This window comes from Saimiri boliviensis, chromosome 5 (genome assembly GCF_048565385.1).
Source record: "Saimiri boliviensis isolate mSaiBol1 chromosome 5, mSaiBol1.pri, whole genome shotgun sequence".
NCBI classification, from domain to species: domain Eukaryota; kingdom Metazoa; phylum Chordata; class Mammalia; order Primates; family Cebidae; genus Saimiri; species Saimiri boliviensis.
The window spans coordinates 87,504,078-87,523,154 of NC_133453.1; the positions used below are offsets into that span (position 1 = coordinate 87,504,078).

The 19,077-nt window shown below is 41.1% G+C and overlaps 1 protein-coding gene across 1 annotated transcript in view; it reads left to right on the forward strand.

The window, feature by feature from the left end:
* The window catches only part of NEB (nebulin), a 221,979-nt gene that overhangs the window by 3,101 nt on the left and 199,801 nt on the right, over window positions 1–19,077 (forward strand). Inside the window, 7 exon segments of the mRNA XM_074399695.1 lie at window positions 1,270–1,311; window positions 2,990–3,190; window positions 5,979–6,086; window positions 6,547–6,651; window positions 7,148–7,252; window positions 8,022–8,126; window positions 14,198–14,302. Coding sequence (XP_074255796.1) covers window positions 1,270–1,311; window positions 2,990–3,190; window positions 5,979–6,086; window positions 6,547–6,651; window positions 7,148–7,252; window positions 8,022–8,126; window positions 14,198–14,302 — 771 coding nt within the window.

The window sequence follows — 19,077 nt, forward strand, 5'->3', positions numbered from 1 at the left end:
ATCCAACTTTTTTTTTTTTTTTTTTTTTTTTGAGACGGAGTTTCGCTCTTGTTGCCCAGGCTGGAGTGCAATGGCGGGATCTCGGCTCACCGCAACCTCCGCCTCCTGGGCTCAGGCAATTCTCCTGCCTCAGCCTCCTGAGTAGCTGGGATTACAGGCACGTGCCACCATGCCCAGCTAATTTTTTGCACTTTTAGTAGAGACGGGGTTTCACCATGTTGACCAGGATGGTCTCGATCTCTCGACCTCGTGATCCACCCACCTCAGCCTCCCAAAGTGCTGGGATTACAGGCTTGAGCCACCGCGCCCAGCACATCCAGCTTTTGACTGAGAAATGAGCCAAGTGTTTCATCTTTATCCCTTTCCTCTTGTGCTTGGCCTAAATGGGCCTCTCCTTCTGTTCACCCTACAGAGCAGGGTGAGGCTAAGGACAGGATTCCTCTCTCCTTACACATCTGAAACAAAATGTCAACTGACTCCTTTCTGCATCTATTTATTGCTGGTGATGTCAGAAGTAGAACAAAAGTAGACTCGGTTTCAGATCCAGGCTGCAGATCTGTCATGCAGGCCATGATGACCTCAGAGCCACCATGGCAAATTGCAGCCTGCCTTTCCCACACTTCGTGATGAAGAATCTTCTCATTTTCCCCTTCATCTCTTAGCGTTTACAAATTTTCATATTAGCATCGCTCTGTTTAGGACAATCACACTATTGAAAGGGACTCAACCATCACTCCAGAAGAAACTGATTACTTACTAATGAGGGCAGTGTAGGAATAATTGAGACATAGATACACTTTGGGATCTTATTATTCCCATGATACAATCCATTTAAAAATGCATTCACACTTGAGTTACTGTTTTATTTTATTGTTAGTTTGCAAACAGTGAGTTTGATCACAGTTCCTCTCTGCCCAACCCACACACTCAGGATCTTTTTATTGTATTCTCTTCTCAGCAAATTCTATCTTGGGGACCATAAAAAAAAAAAATTACATGTCCCAGTAAAGTAAAATAGCTTCGCTTAATTAAAAAACAGCCTGGTACACTTTTCTCAGCCCTCTGCACCTCTTTGTCCATTCGGGTGGCATCCACTTTAGCTTTCCTCCAGTATTATAAGGTGAAAATGGGTTCCAAAGTATGAACAGGCTTTCCCACAGACATTCCAAATCAGCTGAGCTAGTGCAGTCACCTAAGTGGTTCAGCTGAGGAGAGGCGAGGTGGTTTCGCTTTGGTTCTCTTGCCAACGCCTTTGTGCTCTATTTACAGTACTACACAGAAGAAGTGGTTTATGAAGAGGTGCCAGGAGAGGTAAGTCTCAGTCCACAGCTGCATAAACTGCATTCTCATTAAAGCAGGAAGAGCTTTCTCCTTTTTCACATTCCCAGGGCCACAAAGATGGCAAAAGGGATTATCTGACAGAAGTTCACTCACCTACCTGTGCCCAGAAGCTGCTGTGAAAACACAAACATTACCTGTTTGATGGGTTATTTCACCTTTTTTTGCTATTCAACAAACCCAAGATGGCAGGGATTGGTTCCCCCTGTTGCTCGTGTGGGATTTTTCATGTAAATGATGCTAATAGAATGTCAGTGGCTATCACCATTAACCAACTGCAACAGAAGGGATGGCCTTGGCTTTGTGATTGGCATAGGAACAAGCAGTTTTGTTGCCTAGTGTTGTAACTTGTAGGACACCATCTCTGCCACCAGGGATAGTGCCTCCAAGGCTTTGTCCCTGATGATGCATTGAAATGCTATTCAGATATTAGCACATTAGGAATTCTAAATAAGCTATTACCATAAATATTCCAAGTTCAACCTCTTTTTTTTTCCAAGGCAAAATATCTATATCATGCTTTATCTTCTTCATGGAGCTGTTTCCCTTTGAGCATGACAAACAGTGATATGGATGGTTAATCCTGAAGCTTGTCCAGGGAACCTGTGACTGCACAGAAACTAACATCTGTAGATGCTGTAAATTGGTTTCTCACAGTCAACCATGCCTTAGTAATCATGGGCAGAAAACAACCTATTAGCAATGATGTGACAACACTAGTTGGGGGGTTTATAAATGTACAATTTCCTTTCTAGGTTCTCTTTTCATAATTGATGCTAGAACTGTCTCTTTGGTACAGATGGTATTAGTTGTGAAGGGAAAGATACTGTGAGATGGATTGAAGACTTGGCTCTTATCTTTTTTCTTACATGCATTATTTTTAACCTTGGACGAGACTCAAACTTTGAGTCTTAGTGTCTTCCACTATAGCCTGCTGTAAGAAATAGTAATTTCCCGTCTACTACATAGATTGGACTGTTGTAAGGATGAATACCCCATTATGTTGTCATCATTATTCTTGTCTAGCTAAGCATTTATTCGTGTAAATGGTACTCCAGTTCACCTTCATTAACTGACTAAGCCAAGGGAATGAAAATATCTTATAATATTGATGTGATTCATTTTTTTGAAAGTTCATTATTCTTTGTCTCCTACTACAGTGGAGAATGCCTAAATCCCTGCAGAATGAGTGACTGATTTTCCCTCAGTCATTTACAAGTTAATATGAAAGTCAAGAATTTGAGCTTTGTTTGATTATCTTAACTTTTTGTTCCCCAATCTCGTTTGCTTTTACTTTACCCAGACAACTTGATTTTCAACTGTTTTAAAAAATAGTTTATTGCTGATATTTCCCCCTACTTTGAAGTATTCGTGTGTCTTTCTGCAAATGCAAACTTAAGGCAATGTTGCAAAGTAATAAGGAGTAAGATTTTTACTCCACAAAATCCCAACAATCAGCATTCAGATTTATGTAACATAATGTGCCTTCATATGGCTATAGTATGTGGTTTTCTGCTTTGGCTTACTTTAGATATGGAAAAGTAACACCAGAAATGTAAATCTGACTTGAAGTTAGAGTAATATGTACTGAGATCATGGTAGCAGAGTTTTTACTTTCACAACAATGTTGAACTCCATATCAAATTTTCAGACAATAACAGAAATTTATGAGACTACGACCACAAGGACGTCTGACTATGAGCAATCCGAAACTTCCAAACCAGCTCTGGCACAGCCAGAACCAGCGAAGCCGGCAGAGAGAAGGAAGGTCATCCGGAAGAAAGTGGATTCTTCAAAGTTCATGACCCCCTACATTGCACACAGTCAGAAAATGCAGGATCTTTTTAGCCCAGTAAGTTTCAAACAACTTCTGCTAACCTGGTTTGATTATTAAGAAATTACTGATCTCAGCTGGGCACGGTGGCTCACGCCTGTAATCCCAGCACCTTGGGAGGCCGAGGCGGGTGGATCATGAGGTCAAGATATCGAGACCATCCTTGTCAACATGGTGAAATCCTGTCTCTACTAAAAACACAAAAAATTAGCTAGGCATGGTGGCGCATGCCTGTAGTCCCAGCTACTCAGGAGGCTGAGGCAAGAGAATTGCCTGAACCCAGGAGGCGGAGGTTACGGTGAGCCGAGATCGTGCCATTGTACTCCAGCCTGGGTAACAAGAGTGAAACTCCGTCTCAAAAAAGAAAGAAAGAAAGAAAGAAAGAAAATACTGATCTCAGCCCACTCTGTTTTGGGTACTGGCTGGATTTTATTTCTCAAACTTGTATGAAACAAACACTTATTTTGAAAAATATAGGTTCTTACGACTGTTAAATTTTTATTTTATGTAATTCATTTGTACCATTGCAGCGTAAGAAAGCATTCTTACTGAAATCATTCCTGCAAGATAAGCACAAGGCCAATCATAAAGCGTTTATTGGTATTTAATCACTATTAGCCAATCTAAAATAATGAAATCATAAATATGGATTTAATTGAGGTCAGTTTGCAGAAGCTGCATAACATATTTAAACTATGTCAGCAAAATAGCTTCTTAAGTAGACTAGCTAACAGTATGTAAAAAGGAATATAAAGAGTTGTAGAATGAAGAACATTTATTTTAAAAAACTAAAATCAGACTAAGAACTCATTTGAAATTGAGGATCTAAATGTTTGACTATACCTTAGAACAGTGGTTATTAACCATGGCTGCACACTGGAATCCTCTGGGAGTTTTAAAACTCCTGATGCTCAGGCCATTCTAGTTTAATTGGTTCAGGGTTAGGGCCTGTGCACAAAGATTTTTTTTTTTTTAAAGAAACAGAATCTTTCTCTGTAGCCCAGGCTGGAGTGCAGCAGCTTGATCATATCTCACTACAGCTCCAGATCCTTAGGCTCAAGCAATCCTCCTGCCTCAGCCTCTCTAGCAGCTAGGACTACAGGTGCATGCCACAATGTCTGGCTAATTTAAAAAAAAAAATTGTGGGAAAGGAATCTTCTATTTTTTTTTTTTTTTCATAGAGGCAGGGTCTTGCTATGTTGCCCAGGATGGTCTTAAACTTCTGGCCTCAGGTGATCCTCCCACCTTGGCCCCACAAAACATTAGAATTAAAGGCATGAGCCAGCATGCCAGACCCTGTGCAAAAGGGTTTTAAAAAGCTGCCCAGATGATTCTAGTGCAACTCAGGTTGAGAATCACTGCTCTCAATGGTTCCTGGTCCTTAAATTCCTGTGTACAGTTCTGCAAGGTATACTGACTGACAGCAGATTTAGATGCACTTCAATGGGTCTCATTTGTTAATTGTCTGTGGTGGGTTGAGGTCTCACTAGATGGCTTGATTGCACATCCTCTGGAGGCTTTAAAAAAAAATGAAATGTAGCTTAAGAGAACATCGGATTCTATAACACTAAAGTTCATGTCAAAACCATCCTATTGGGCTGGGCGCGGTGGCTCAAGCCGGTAATCCCAGCACTTTGGGAGGCCGAGGCGTGTGGATCATGAGGTCAAGAGATCGAGACCATCCTGGTCAACATGTTGAAACCCCGTCTCTACTAAAAATACAAAAAATTAGCTGGGCATGGTGGTGTGTGCCTGTAATCCCAGCTACTCAGGAGGCTGAGGCAGGAGAATTGCCTGAACCCAGGAGGTGGAGGTTGTGGTGAGCCGAGATTGTGCCATTGCACTCCAGCCTGGGTAACAAGAGCGAAACTCCGTCTCAAAAAAAAAAAAAAAAAAAAAAAAAACCACCCTATTGAGGTTGACCAATAAATATTCACTTTTACTTAGGTGATAGCAGCTCATTATTTGGTAAATTTCTAATTGAGAGCCTTGAATAATCTAAGACAGGTTTCTAAAAACAAGATTTTCTTACCTTCTTTAGTGCTGCAGTATTCAGCAAGGATAGAATTTTTTGTCAATATATTGCCATAAATTCTTATTCAGATCCTATGAACCTAGAATTTCTGATGTTCTGAACAGAATGTCGGCAAAGATCTATAATAGTTTTTAAGTGGCTAGTAACTAAATCAATAGTATAATTTTAGATTGTTGACTACTATACTCAAGAGTATTCCTGAAACATTTATAATGATAAATTATGCACATTATCATTAAAGCAAGAAATCATTGCATATTCAGCAGAAACAATGAAATGGCATTCCTAAATTTACAGAATACTCAATAATTCAGATCGGCCATTAATTCAGTTGATGTCTCAGCTATCTGAACTACTAAAGTTTAGCGGCAACTTGTGAATTGAATATTTTTGTATTGTATTAGCAATCAAATCTTTTCAGAATTAACTAACTCAACTTCTATATTTATTTTCTAAAATAATTGAGGTTCAGGCTTTTTATATATGCATTCAGACAAAAAAATGATTGAAAGAATCATTTTAGGATATTTCCAAGACAATAGTCTGTAATAAATTTGTATTGTCTTCAGGATCCAACCATGTTTAGGAGACGCAGTTATCAAATCTATTTTCGTTTTTTGCTGAGAGTCAGGGTAGGGGACAAAAAGAAAGCTGTTACACTTGATAATTGTTATAACTTGAAGGATTTTTTTTAAAACTCAGATGATGTGAGTATGTTGCCTGAAATTTTTGCTGCTGTCTTGTTAGGCTAATATCGGATATTCTTTTCAGAATAAATACAAGAAGAAGTTTGAGAAAACAAAAGGACAGCCATACGCCAGCACAACAGATACCCCAGAACTTCGCAGAATCAAAAAAGTACAAGATCAACTCAGTGAGGTGGGCTGCATTGAGACATTCCTACTACTGGGAATTGTGAGCTCCAAATATGTGCTGGAAGAATAAGGAGTTGAATTACCATGAGCTAGGTCAGAAATCTAGAAAAGCATCAGCCATAGATCATGTTGCTGTAAATGTGAAACCAAACAGACTTCTAAAAGCTTGGCTTAGCAATTTAGCTTAAAGGAGACTATGAGATGGAAGCTCCAACTCACTGTGGTCCTCAACCCTGTAGCACAGTAAGGCCAAGAAGCAGCAGGCTGGAAATCCAGGAAAGCAGACAAGCAGTAAATGCAGGTGCTCTTTTGAAGATCACAATTTTCCAGCTAAAATGCAGAAACTATGCTTTGTGATACAGACCTAGAGTCATTGGGGTAATGCTCTGTAGTTGTAAGAAATTCCTTAATATACTCACATGTTCATGGCCGTCATGAATTCTAACTGTGCATTATTTGAGCAGGTTAAGTATCGAATGGATGGTGATGTTGCTAAGACTATCTGTCACGTAGATGAAAAAGCAAAGGATATTGAACATGCAAAGAAAGTGTCGCAGCAAGTCAGTAAGGTAAGGCAACGATATTGATGGCTGGGGTACTTAGTAGCATATGCATCACCTCTGCATGGTCTTAGAGGAGAAAATTAGACAGGCCTGATCCCGCTCACCAGCCTCATAGGCAGTATGAAGTCAATACCCACATTCATCAGGGAGGCTGCACAGATGACTGAAGTGGCCTGTAGAATGCCTGGGTGGTTGGAAGGATCCATTCCCTGCCCAAAGAGGCAGCTATGACTCGGCTCCAGGCTGTTGCTGCATGGAATACAGTCCCAGTGTCACCAAAGAAGCTGAGGAGGTAAATTTTTAATTGAAAGAAATTAGAATTCTAAATCAAAAGCTGACTATTGTAGGAAGAGTATTATAGGATGTTGGCATGGTCAACGTTTTCCTAGTAACACATCAGCAGCCTTTGAGCCAGGAGCCTTCATGAGTCTCCCTTTGTTTTTAAATCCTCATGCCTTTGGGTGAGACCTCAAGCCACAGGTCCTCTGCTCCTTCTGTCTAGGTTTTATACAAGCAGAACTGGGAAGACACCAAGGATAAGTACCTGCTTCCTCCTGATGCCCCTGAACTTGTCCAGGCTATTAAGAACACAGCCATGTTCAGCAAGGTAAGGGCCGGCTCCATCACCACTTCCATCTCCCTATGTCGCCCCATCATACACTTTATGTCATGCTTGGTGAACTCTTGATCATCCAGAATACAATTCCCCAATGTTTTTATGAGTAGCCTTGAGACACGAGAGGCTGCAGGGGTGGGGTGTGACAAAAGGAACCGAGAGGCAGAGTGGGGAGAGGGTCCTTTGGGAACTTGAGCAACCTGGAAGCAGAGGGGAGTGTCTGTGGAGAATAAAGGTGTGCTGGAGAACCAGCTAAGAGAGCCACAAAGTAATAGCTCAAAATTTTCTGTAGACCCTGTGCTATACTTTGGATGTCCCAGGCTATTACTCTAACTAGAGGTTTATTTTGTAATCCATCTTGCAAGTATACTGTACTGCCCTGAACTAGTGCTTCCTGGCTCCTTACATTGTGCTAGTACTTGTAAGTGCTATTAATAAACAATAACAAATAAACAATGACAACAGCAACAACAACAATAACAACAAAAAAACAGCAAGAAGGCAGGTAGAGTCCCAGAGAAGAGATGAAACAAAATCAGACCCATCTGCCCCTCTGAAAGTAAGAAAGAGAAGCAGGCCATGCTATCAGTATAAATGACTTGAGTTGGGTGGAAAGGGGGAAGTTATTTGTGAATTTCATTTACCTTTGCTCTCACCTGGCCCTTGGTTCTCTAGGTCATTGATGGATGAATTCAAAATTATGTATTTTGTGTAAATGTGACCCTACCTACTCCTAACTTTTCACTCTTTTTTGATTTAGAAACTGTACACTGAAGACTGGGAAGCAGACAAAAGTTTGTTTTATCCCTACAATGATAGCCCGGAACTGAGGAGAGTTGCCCAGGCCCAGAAAGCTCTCAGTGATGTAAGTGAAAAGCAAACGGCACCATTTAGGTGTGCAGAGTCAGGGGAACTTGAATTACATCTTCTGGACAGTTGGTCACTGCCACTCTTCTTTATAAGAGAATAAATGCTACATTTCAGAGGAGTAGATCTAGAATCGTTATATTTTATGATGTCTCATTTAAATTAGATATAATTTACACTTTATATTAAATATAATCTAGTCCAATTTCCTCTTCTTATAGGTGGCAAACCTGAATGTGGGGTCACATTAGTTAGTGCAGAGCCCAGGCTAGCATTCTTCCCGCTAGAGAATGCGTCCTTCTTTTCCCTTGGCTCTGGTTGAAGTTGTTCTGTGACAAAAGAGTGGCAATTTTAAAAAACCTATTGTAAGCATAACCACCTTTCCAAATCTATTAAGTAAACAATGTTATGGAAGGATTGTGCCTTGCTATCCTAATCAAGTCCAAATTGTGGTGTGTCTCCCTTTTTCTGTGTGTGGAACCTGACTAGTGTACTTGTTAAAGCATATTTGTGACTCCAGCAGTTAAGGTGGGAGGATTGCTTGAATCCAGGAGGCTGAGATCAGCCTGGGCAGCAAAGCAAGACCCTCATCTCTACAAAATATATTTTTAAAAAGTTAGCCAAGTGTGGTGGTGCATGTCTGTAGTCCCAGCTACTCAGGAGGCTGAGGTAGGAGGATCATGTGAACCCAGGAGGTCAAGGCTGCTGTGACTTATGACCAAGCCACTGCACTCCAGCCTGGGCAACAGTGAGACCCCATCTTAAAAATAAACAAACAATGACAACACCACCAACAACCAAACAAACCAAAAACACATTTGTGTAATTATCCTGCAAAGAGCTCTTGCTATCAGAAGATACTTTAGTTAGTGAAAAATCAGTGAGCCATCTTGCCAGAATTTTGGCATCCTAGATCTTGAAAACCATGCGTTAGAAGAACTTAAAAGGCTTACTAGAGTCCTTAGGTTTGAAACCAGCAGAAGCAGCAGGGAGACACACGTGGGCCTAGCACTCCCCCTTGTTTTCAGGTACTTTCTCTCATGACCATTGGATTTGCCAGAGGCCATATTGAAAATCCAGACTGCTACTCCAGCCTTCAGTAGAGCACTGTATTATAAAGTGACAAGTTATTTGACAGTCAGTTGTCGATTAGATCCCTGGAACCTCATATACTCAATTTGGACTTAGTAAGCCAGTTCAGACTGACTGGAATTTACTTCTAATGGCTCCTAGGATCTGATCTTGCCCTGAATCAAAATAATACATACCAATTTGATGGCATCTCTAACTTTTGAGGTCTAACTTTTAATGCCACCCTCTTAATATCACCTGCGAATTTAGTGGATGTCTTTTCTATTTCACTTTCTATGTAATTGATTCAAATATAATAAAGATATACTTCCATCCTTTCATAGGTAAGTTAGGAAATAGAGAAGTTCTAACAAAATTTTCAAGTCATCTAGCACATGGTACCAGTTTTAATGTGTGAGTACTTCTTGCTTCTCCTTCAAAATTAGCTTTGTGGTTCTGTATCTCATGTACTCACAATATTGTTGTGTGGCTGTTATCAAGTGATCCATAGTTATTTATTGAAAGTCTATTATGCATGCATACCTGGAAGGATAGAAAATTACTACAAGCAGTTTTCATCCTTTCCTCTGAGAATTTATCATCAGGCTGGTAAAATAAAAGTATTATATATCAAACAACAAGAAAAAAAAAGTTAAAAATGAAACAAAACCCAATAGTCTAATACTTGCTACAAGAAAGACAGGACACATGTGAGTAATCAGAGAAGGCCATGTGGAGGTGGTGATCCCGAGGGCATGGGTAGTGATGAAGAAGAAAGGCATTTTGAGTAGAAGGAGCACTTGAACAAAGCGACACAGGCAAAATGAGGTCTGAGTTTTGAAGGACCACGAAAGTGAATCATGTGACTGCCTCATGTGGAGAGCACTTGTGAGAATGCCGGGAGCAGGACCTTGAAAGGCATACAAAATCTCTTTGACATGGAATGGTAAGAAATAAGAAGCATCATAAGATTTTGGAGAGGAAAACAGTATGATAAAAATAGAATCTGGGGGCTGGGCACAGTGGCTCATGCCTGTAATCCTAGAACTTTGAAAGACCAAGGTAGGTGGATCACCTGAAGTTGGAAGTTCGAGAACAGCCTGACCAACATGGAGAAACCCTGTCTCTACTAAAAATACAAAAAATTAGCTGGGCATAGTGGCATGTAATCTCAGCTACTTGGGAGGCTGAGGTAGAAGAATCGCTTGAACCTGGGAGGCGGAGGTTGCAGTGAGCTGAGATAGCACCACTGTACTCCAGCCTGGGCAACAAGAGCGAAACTCTGTCTTTAAAAAAAAAAAAAAAAAAAAAAAAAAGAATCTGGAGTAATTTTGATGGGCAATATGGTAGATTGAGATTAGGAAAAACTGGGTAATTTGGAAAAAATCTATTTTAGTAATAATTAGGGCAAAGGGGAGGAAGAAAGGAATCTGAGAGTAATAAGTATTAATAAGCATGAATGGCATTGGATATTGGAGACAAAAAAGAGAAAAAATCCATAGAGGAGCTTCGGACTATAGGCTGGTGGTCTGGGTGAGTAGGGGCACAGCTGCTAAAGATGCATTTGTGGAAAGAGAAATGGAGTTGAGATGATTGATGGAACATTCAGATCAAGGCATCCTATGGATAAATTACAAAGTTAGTACCATTGCTCAGGTATGAGACCAGGGCAAGAAATTAGTATTTGAGAGTCATCAGAACAAAGTGATAGCTGAAGACATGAACATCTATGAGGGAAGCAGAAGAGCGTATGGCCAAGGGCAGAGTTTGGGAGGACATCCACACTTAGGACTGAATAGGAGCCAGCAAAAGCATGAGAGAACAAACAGAAAAGTTGAAGGTGAACCAGGAAATGCCATGTCATGTAAGCCTGGGAGAGGTTTCCAAGAAGACACTTAATCTCCTCTCTCCCTTCATCTATCAAATGGAGAGATGAAGGGTTACCTTCATGCCATTCTAACTTTAAACAATTAAAGTTGGCCACATGTTTTGAGCGATTACAGTAGAAGACGTAATGAAAGAGAATGTTCAATAATGAAGTGAAGTCTTCCTCGCTATTTCTATTCCTCAAAAAGATGTGGCAGTTAAGGCATAGCTTTTACTTTTATTGGAGACCAAGTATGCACTCAGTGTCTATTAATATGCCTATTAATACTGCTGTCAGCGCTGTGAACTTCTACAGTTATTAGGAACAGAGCCCTAAGCAAGCTGTTGTTTGCAGAACATACCACTGGGCAGGCACATAGATTTCTAGCTAAGGGCTTGGGTTTAGAGGCTGTGGCTACCTCTTCTGTACCTTCTTCCTGTATCTTTCTTAACCCTAATTATCATGTTTTCCTTATTACCTAAGTATAGACAAACTACTTTGCACACACAAAGAATCTTTAAGCTGATGCAGAGTACAGAACTTTTTTTTTTTTTAACGTTTGTGGTTTTTCTCCATAACAACAGATTTCTAACTAAACAGAATTCTGAAGAAGGTTCCTGAGAAATCAGGACTTCTAGATCTGATTTGTCTGAAACTTCTTGGCAGAATGTCAGACTTAATAAGCATTTCTCCTGTTCAAATGTTGCTTTTTCCCCAAGGACTCAACCAGCCATGAAAAATCTTGTTGTCCTATGCCTAAAATAAAGTCTTCAGCCTTTGGGTTTTTTTGAGACAGGGTCTCACTCTGTCACTCAGGCCAGAGTGCAGTAATATAATCCTGGCTTATTGCAACCTCCACATCCACACTCAAGCAATACTCCCGCTTTAGTCTCCCAAGTAGCTGGGACTACAGGTGCACACCACCATGCCTGGCTAATTTTTGTATTTTCGGTAGAGACAGGGTTTCACCATGTTTCCTTGGCTGGTCTTGAACCTTTGAGCTCAAGCAATTTATCTGCCTTTGCCGCTCAAAGTTCTGGGATAACCGTGAGTCACCGTGCCTGGCTTAACTTATTTAAAAGAATTTAAGCAGTGGAATTTGTGTAAATGCATTTCAAAATCTGTCTTTTTGTATCCCAATTGATTTGATGCCCACGAAAGCTTTTGTTAGAGGCACCAGGTGGGTATTATTGGAATAAGATATAGTTAGACTTGGTTAAAGTATAAAGATGATTGGGACCTTGGGATTATTCAACTGCTTTGCTTGATAAATAAGAATACTGCCATGTGGAAGGGAAAATAATCTGTAGAAATCTCACAATTGTGTCATGGAAGAGTAGGAGGATAATTCTCCTCTTGAGGCATCCCCCTCCATGGCCTCAGTGTGTAAGACACATTGAGATGTCAGTCCTTGACTCTTGCTCTAGTCAGAAACTATGCAGGCCACAAGGGTTCCCAAGGATAGGACATCTTCTTTGCCATCCCAAAGTTCACAGTCCAAGAGGAAAGAGACATGTAAACAACAAATTGCAGAGTCATCTGATGACCCCTTTAAAGGGGCTAAGGGCCAAGCCGAGTGAGGTCCCAGGAGAAGGTCATTGCATCTGGTTCAGGAGTCAGGGAAGGTTTGGGAGGGGAGCCATGCTTGTCCTGAGCCATGGAGAAGAAACAGCGTTTGCAGACAGATGGGAGAGGGAACAGTATGTACGAGGTCCTGAAGCATTTGAAGGCCTCGTATGTCTGGGGATCTGTGACTAGTTCTGCATTGCTGGAAGCAGGGACCAAGTCTGGTGGAATAAAAAGCCAGAGGAGTCAGTAATGAAGAAAGAAAGTAAGGCAAGAGAAAATGATGTTTATGAATCATAGGTACCATACTTATTTTAAGGTGTTAGAAGTCTTTTATACGCTGAAGGGAAGGAGCTAATAAAGAAGGAGAAGTTGGAGTTGCGAGAAAGAAGAGGGATGATTGAGAGAGCTGGGTGCAAAATGATGTACTGGAAGGGGCCTCAGCATGCGTGCAGGAGTCATTCACCGTGAGGGATGTTTCTCCTCTGAGCCAGGGCAGGGGTGGGAGAGGAGGGATGAATACGGAGAAGGTAAGTGTGTAGCGTGTCTTTATGAAAAAGGAAGCTGAGAGTAAGGTGGAATTGATTGTGGGCTTAAGGACAGTGTCGAGGTTTTAGACTGGCCTCTGAGAATAGGAACTAACCAGAGACTCATAATAAGCTGTGCAAGTTTCCTTGAAAACAAAGTGGCATTTGTATACCTTAAGGTCATAGAGCGTTGGGAACAGAGCCCCAAGCAAGCTGTTGTTCACAGAACCTACCACTGGGCAGACATGTAGATTTCAAGCTAAGTGTTGGAGTTCAGAGGTGCCCCACTCTGTACCTTCTTCCTGTGTCCCTCTTAATCCTGTTTACCTTGTTAGCACTGCCTGATCCATGGAGCTGTGGGTTTTTTTTTTTTTTTTTTTTTTTTTTTGAGACGGAGTCTTATGTTACTCAGGCTGGAGTGCAGTGGCGCGATCTCCGCTCACTGCAACCTCCACCTCCCAGGTTCAAGCAATTCTCCTGCCTCAGCCTCACTAGTAGCTGAGATTACAGGCACCTGCCACCATGCCTGACTAATTTTTGTATTTTTAGTAGAGACAGGGTTTCACCATGTTGGCCAGGTTGGTCTAAACTCGTGACCTCAGGCGATCCACCTGCCTCAGCCTTCCAAAGTGCTGGGATTACAGGCGTGAGCCACCTGTTTTCTTCTGTGGCATTCAGCATCCTTAGGCATAAGAACAGAGGAAGTATATGGTTGAGTTGATCCAAGGCTGGGGGTTTATTAAGTGAGTGTGATAAAAAGACAAGGAGTTGGGAGTTAAAGATGCTGGTTAAGAGAATAATTGAAATCGCGAACCATGGCGTGGAAACAAAGGCAAGGAAGCAGATCTAGGGCCATGAGTCCTGAGGAAGAGGGAAGAAAATTAAACAAAATAGAAATCATGAGCAGTACTGAGAGCAAGGGTATGTGACATCTAGAAGGACAGATTATGATAACATGTTACACTAAAATTTAAGACTTCAAATAAAGATGAAAGCATAATCATTTTTAAAATACATCCCTGTCTTTTATTTCATCAGGTTGCCTACAAAAAAGGTCTCACTGAACAGCAAGCTCAATTCACGCCTCTGGCCGATCCTCCAGATATAGAATTTGCCAAGAAAGTAACCAATCAAGTGAGCAAGGTAAGTAAATAGAGCCGGGACTCTCCCACTCTTGAAAACTCTGCTTAATCATTTCAGCCATAGGGAAGGTTACTAAAGGTGAGCCTGAAGATGAAACACAAACACTCAGAGTATTTTTACATATGATCCCCAAAAACTCTACAGCAAAAGCAATACATCCATAAATGTCATGAACTGTGTTAATGAATGTTTGGCCAGCTTGATGACTCAATGATTGATAAATGTGAATGTCACCTTTTAAAAAGAGAAGCCACATCCTAATGTCACTTAACATTTTCACTTATGGCAGTAATACTACAGAGTCACCAAATAACCACACACTTCCTTGAAGAGCTGGTTTAAATTAATAGTGAAGAACTAGTATAGTTTTGTTGAGACAGAGCCTCGTGCTGGAGTGCAGTGGCACAATGTTGGCTCACTGCAACCTCCTCCTCCCTGGTTCGAGCAATTCCCCTGCCTCAACCTCCTGAGTAGCTGGGATTACAGGTGTGTGCCACCATGTCCAGCTAATTTTTTTGTGTTTTTAGTAGAGATGGAGTTTCACCATGTTGTCCAGACTGGTCTCAAACTCCTGACCTCAGGCAGTCTGCCTGCCTTGGCCTCCCAAAGTGCTGGAATTACAGGCATGAGCCACCGGGCCCAGCCAACCTTGCATAGTTTTATCCTATCAGTCAGACTTATAAAAATAAGAATGTGTCTCGTACATACCTTAGTTAACAGCAGTGAGCAGTGGACCTCATAACTTTTAAGGCCCTGGCAAACAGCTTAGTCTGCCTATATTTAGGCTAATAAACTAGCTCTGGGGACTGCGGCTCTGATGAGGAATGCAGAGAGACAGATGCTCCACTGATGAATAGGCCCATGCTCAATTCCTATTCTAAATTGTTCCAAATCAGGCCACTTTCTCCTGGGATACTGCTGCTTTTAAATACTTTATCTTGCCCTCTGTGGAGTTGAGCAGTTTGTTCTTCTGCTTGAATTTTGATGAAACCTCAAGATTTTTATCTTAAGCAGTTTCTGAGTAAAATATCTAGTAGAGAAGAAGGATGAAATCATATGGAAGGTGATGTCTACTCAGTGATGTTTGTTAATGTTCGATATTGCAGATTACCTAACTGTGAGCTGTTTGAATAAAGGATCTAGTAAGTATAGTTATTTCAGTAATAGGAATACTACCAATCTGAAATTTTTCCCGAGGCTAAGCGGAAATTAACTTTAGAACTGTATGTAAATACATGGTCCACTGAAAGTGTTGATATTGGCCGGGTGGGGTGACTCATGCCTGTAATCCCTTTGGGAGGCTGAGGTGGGTTGATCACCTGAGGTCAGGAATTTGAGACCAGCCTAGCCAACATGGTAAAACCCCATCTCTACTAAAAATACAAATAATTAGCCAATCATGGTGGTGGGCACCTGTAATCCCAGCTACTTGGGAGGCTGAGACAGGAGAATTGCTTGAACTCAGGAGGTGGAGGTTGCAACGAGCCAAGATTGCACCGTTGCACTCCAGCCTGGGCAACAAGAGCAAAATTCTGTCTCAAAAAAAAAGTGTTGATATTGTAGATAAGATGGGGGAGAAGGATAATTTATCTTCTTGGAAGAAAAATAAAAAGGTGTTTTCAAGTAGTCATTTAGAAATAAAAAGGAATCTGTTTTAAAATTTTTATTTAAAGTCTATTTTAAAAGAATGTTTCTTTACTAAAGAAACATTCTTTTGCCTTATTTAAGTATGTTTTGTTGAGACAGAGTCTCATGCTGGAGTACAGTGGCACAATCTCACTCACTGCAACCTCCACCTCCCTGGTTCAAGCAATTCCCCTGCTTTAAAAGTGATTTTGGAAAATTACTTTTGAACTCCTCTATAATCATTCTCTCCACCAATTTAGACTTACCAGTTGGTTTAGCACTGTACTCTTCGGCACAAAAGCCACTAGCCAAATGTGACTAGGAAGCGCCTGACTTTGATCAGTATAAACTAAGCATATAAGTCAACTTGGGCTTCTGCAGGAAAATACCATACATTGGGTGGCTTAAACAGTAGACATTTATTTTCTCACAGTTCTGGAGGCTGGTAGTCTAAGATCATAGATCCAGTTCCTGGTGAGAGACCCCCTCCTGGCTTGTAGATAGCTGCCTTCTCATTGTATCTTCACACAGTGGAGACACAGAGCAACTCTGGTCTCTTCCTTTTCCTATAATGACAATAATCTCATTATGGGGTTCCCACCCTCATGGCCTCACCTAAACTTAATTGCTTCCCAAAGGCCCTTACCTCCAAGTACCATCACATGGTACTTGAGAGTTAGGGCTTCAACACATGAAATTGGGGGATGGAGACACAGACATTCATTCCGTAAAACTTAAGTGTCCAATATGTGAGAAATAGACACTGGATCTTGGATACTTAATTATGAAAAAAAGAATGTTTCAAATTAATATTTAATATTGATCACATGTTGGAATGTTAATATTTCAGATTTACTTGGTTCAGTAAACTATATTATGAAAGTTATTTCTCACATGTTTCTACATTTTAAAATGTGGCTATGAGAATGACATGAATTATATATGCATTGGATGGCACCATTCTAGGTGGACAAGGTGACAATGTTGGATACGTTGAAAGTATTGCCAGAACTGGCCTTGCCCTGTGGAGTAATAATATAAGCTAAGGGGACGATGGCTGTGAAAAAATCACTAGATTTGGCCATGGTGACGTTATTTATTCCCAGTCTTACCCAGATTTCTGCGTTTGTAATGCCTTGTGCATCCAAAGTAATAGCTGTGTTGGGGAGAAATGCTTGGGATTGGTAGAAGTCCACCCAACAAGAAACCATCCCACAAGGGAGGCACAGGGCTTCTCAAAGTGATTTACCTCTGGTATTGTCTTTTCTCCTCACTCTCAAGATGCTTTGACCCATGTTGCAGCAGCATCATGTCCTCTTCCTCCCTAAAATAGGATTAAAGTCTCCTTTATCTACTCACTCGAATGCATCTAAACTCAATATCCCCTCGTTGAATCATGTTGCTCAGATCTATCTGTGGGGGCCAAGGGGTCCTCCTTGGCCCACTGAAGGTTGGCTGAAAAATCAACTTTGCAAAAGGCAGATTGGTTGAAGAAAAGGCATACAAATTTATTTAATGTGTACACACGGGAGACTTCAGAATGAAGCCCTAGCTCCCCAGGAGGTGCTGAAGCTTATATACCATCTTGAAGTTACAGAAAGACTAGGAACTTGGATTCTGGCAAAATAGGTTATGGGGAGTGGGGAGAAGAATTCTGTTGAGGGGCAAGAAATGATCACTAGGGAGAATTCAGTGGGTTTGAAGAACATATAGTAGTGTGGGGTGAAGTCTGTTGGGCTCACAAAGCGAACAATGGCTTTTTGACAGAAGTTTGTCCAGGTTTGTTAACAGACTTTAGTCTTCCTTCCTGAAATATAGGTTCAGTTGAAAACTCAGGAAAGGGGTCAGAGACAATTGGTTTCTGCTTTCGTAGGTCCAGACCTTAGGCAGATAAGAAGACTTGAACCTGTGCTTTGGGAGAGGTAGAGGATTTTAAAATGTGGCTATGAGAATAACTTGCATTATATATGCATTGGATGGCACCATTCTAGGTGGGCAAGGTGACAATGTTGGATACGTTGAAACCATTGCCAGAACTGCCTTTGCCCTGTGGAGTAATAATATCAGCTAAGGGGAGAGATAGCATGTGGCAGGGGCGGCGGGGGGGATTAGGGAGAAACAATTGTTCTCCTTAGTGGGACTGTCTGGTCTTCATGTAGATAGAAAAAAGTCTCTTCTAGCTTCCAAGCTTCCATTAATCTCTAAGGGCCTTTAATTCAAAATACTCATTATACTAGGGAGTCGTATTTTGGATGGAGCTCTGCACATCCTCACATCCTTTTCTTACAGCTCCCAATTCAGATGGTAATAATCGTATATCTGCAGTGATTACACTAATGCTACATGCCATTTGCCAGCCCTCCTTACTACACCTGTCAGAATCAATTCTCTCACCTTTGCCTTTGGCCAAAGCCATGAGCTACTTACTTCCTTCTGTCTCAGCTGTATTTTGTAGCTCTAACATAGATGAACAGGCAGATTTGTTCATAGAAACAGGCCGTCCAGATGGGGAAACTATGTACCCCATAACCAGCTGAAAGTGGGGCCCTGAATATAAGACGGGGAAGTCCCTTTACTTTCTCTGTGCCTGCCTCTCTGCTCCCTTCCAGAGCCACAAATGAAAAAATAGATTTCAGGTTGGAATTTCCCCTTGATACCAACTGGAACCTAAACTTAAAAAAATAATAATCTTTCAGTAACATATTGTTACACAGCGTGAAGAAACCAGGCTCTGCTCCTCTAATACCATGGAAATTCTTCTATCACATAGAATTGGGAAGATTTCCATTGATTTCACTAGAAGAGATTTGATTGAGTCAAGCAGACAGCATTGGGCCCACCGTGGGCAATAAAAATACCAGCTGGGTTCTTTATACCCTTTCTGCAGGGATAACTTTTCTATGAATGGAACCATCAGGAGTCCCAGTGCTTAGCTACTCACAGAATAAAAGGGTAATTAACTGCCTTCGTTTTCCTTTCCATTTGATAACCACATAAAAATGACAGATGCAGATTTTGAAAGTAGATAATGAAGCCATGTGTTTAAGCAAGACACCAGGGTACCCAGTTTATGGCCCCATGGAAGTCCCTTCAGCTGACCTCTGAGGAGGAGGGAAACAAGCTTACTGTATCTATGGACACATAGTCAC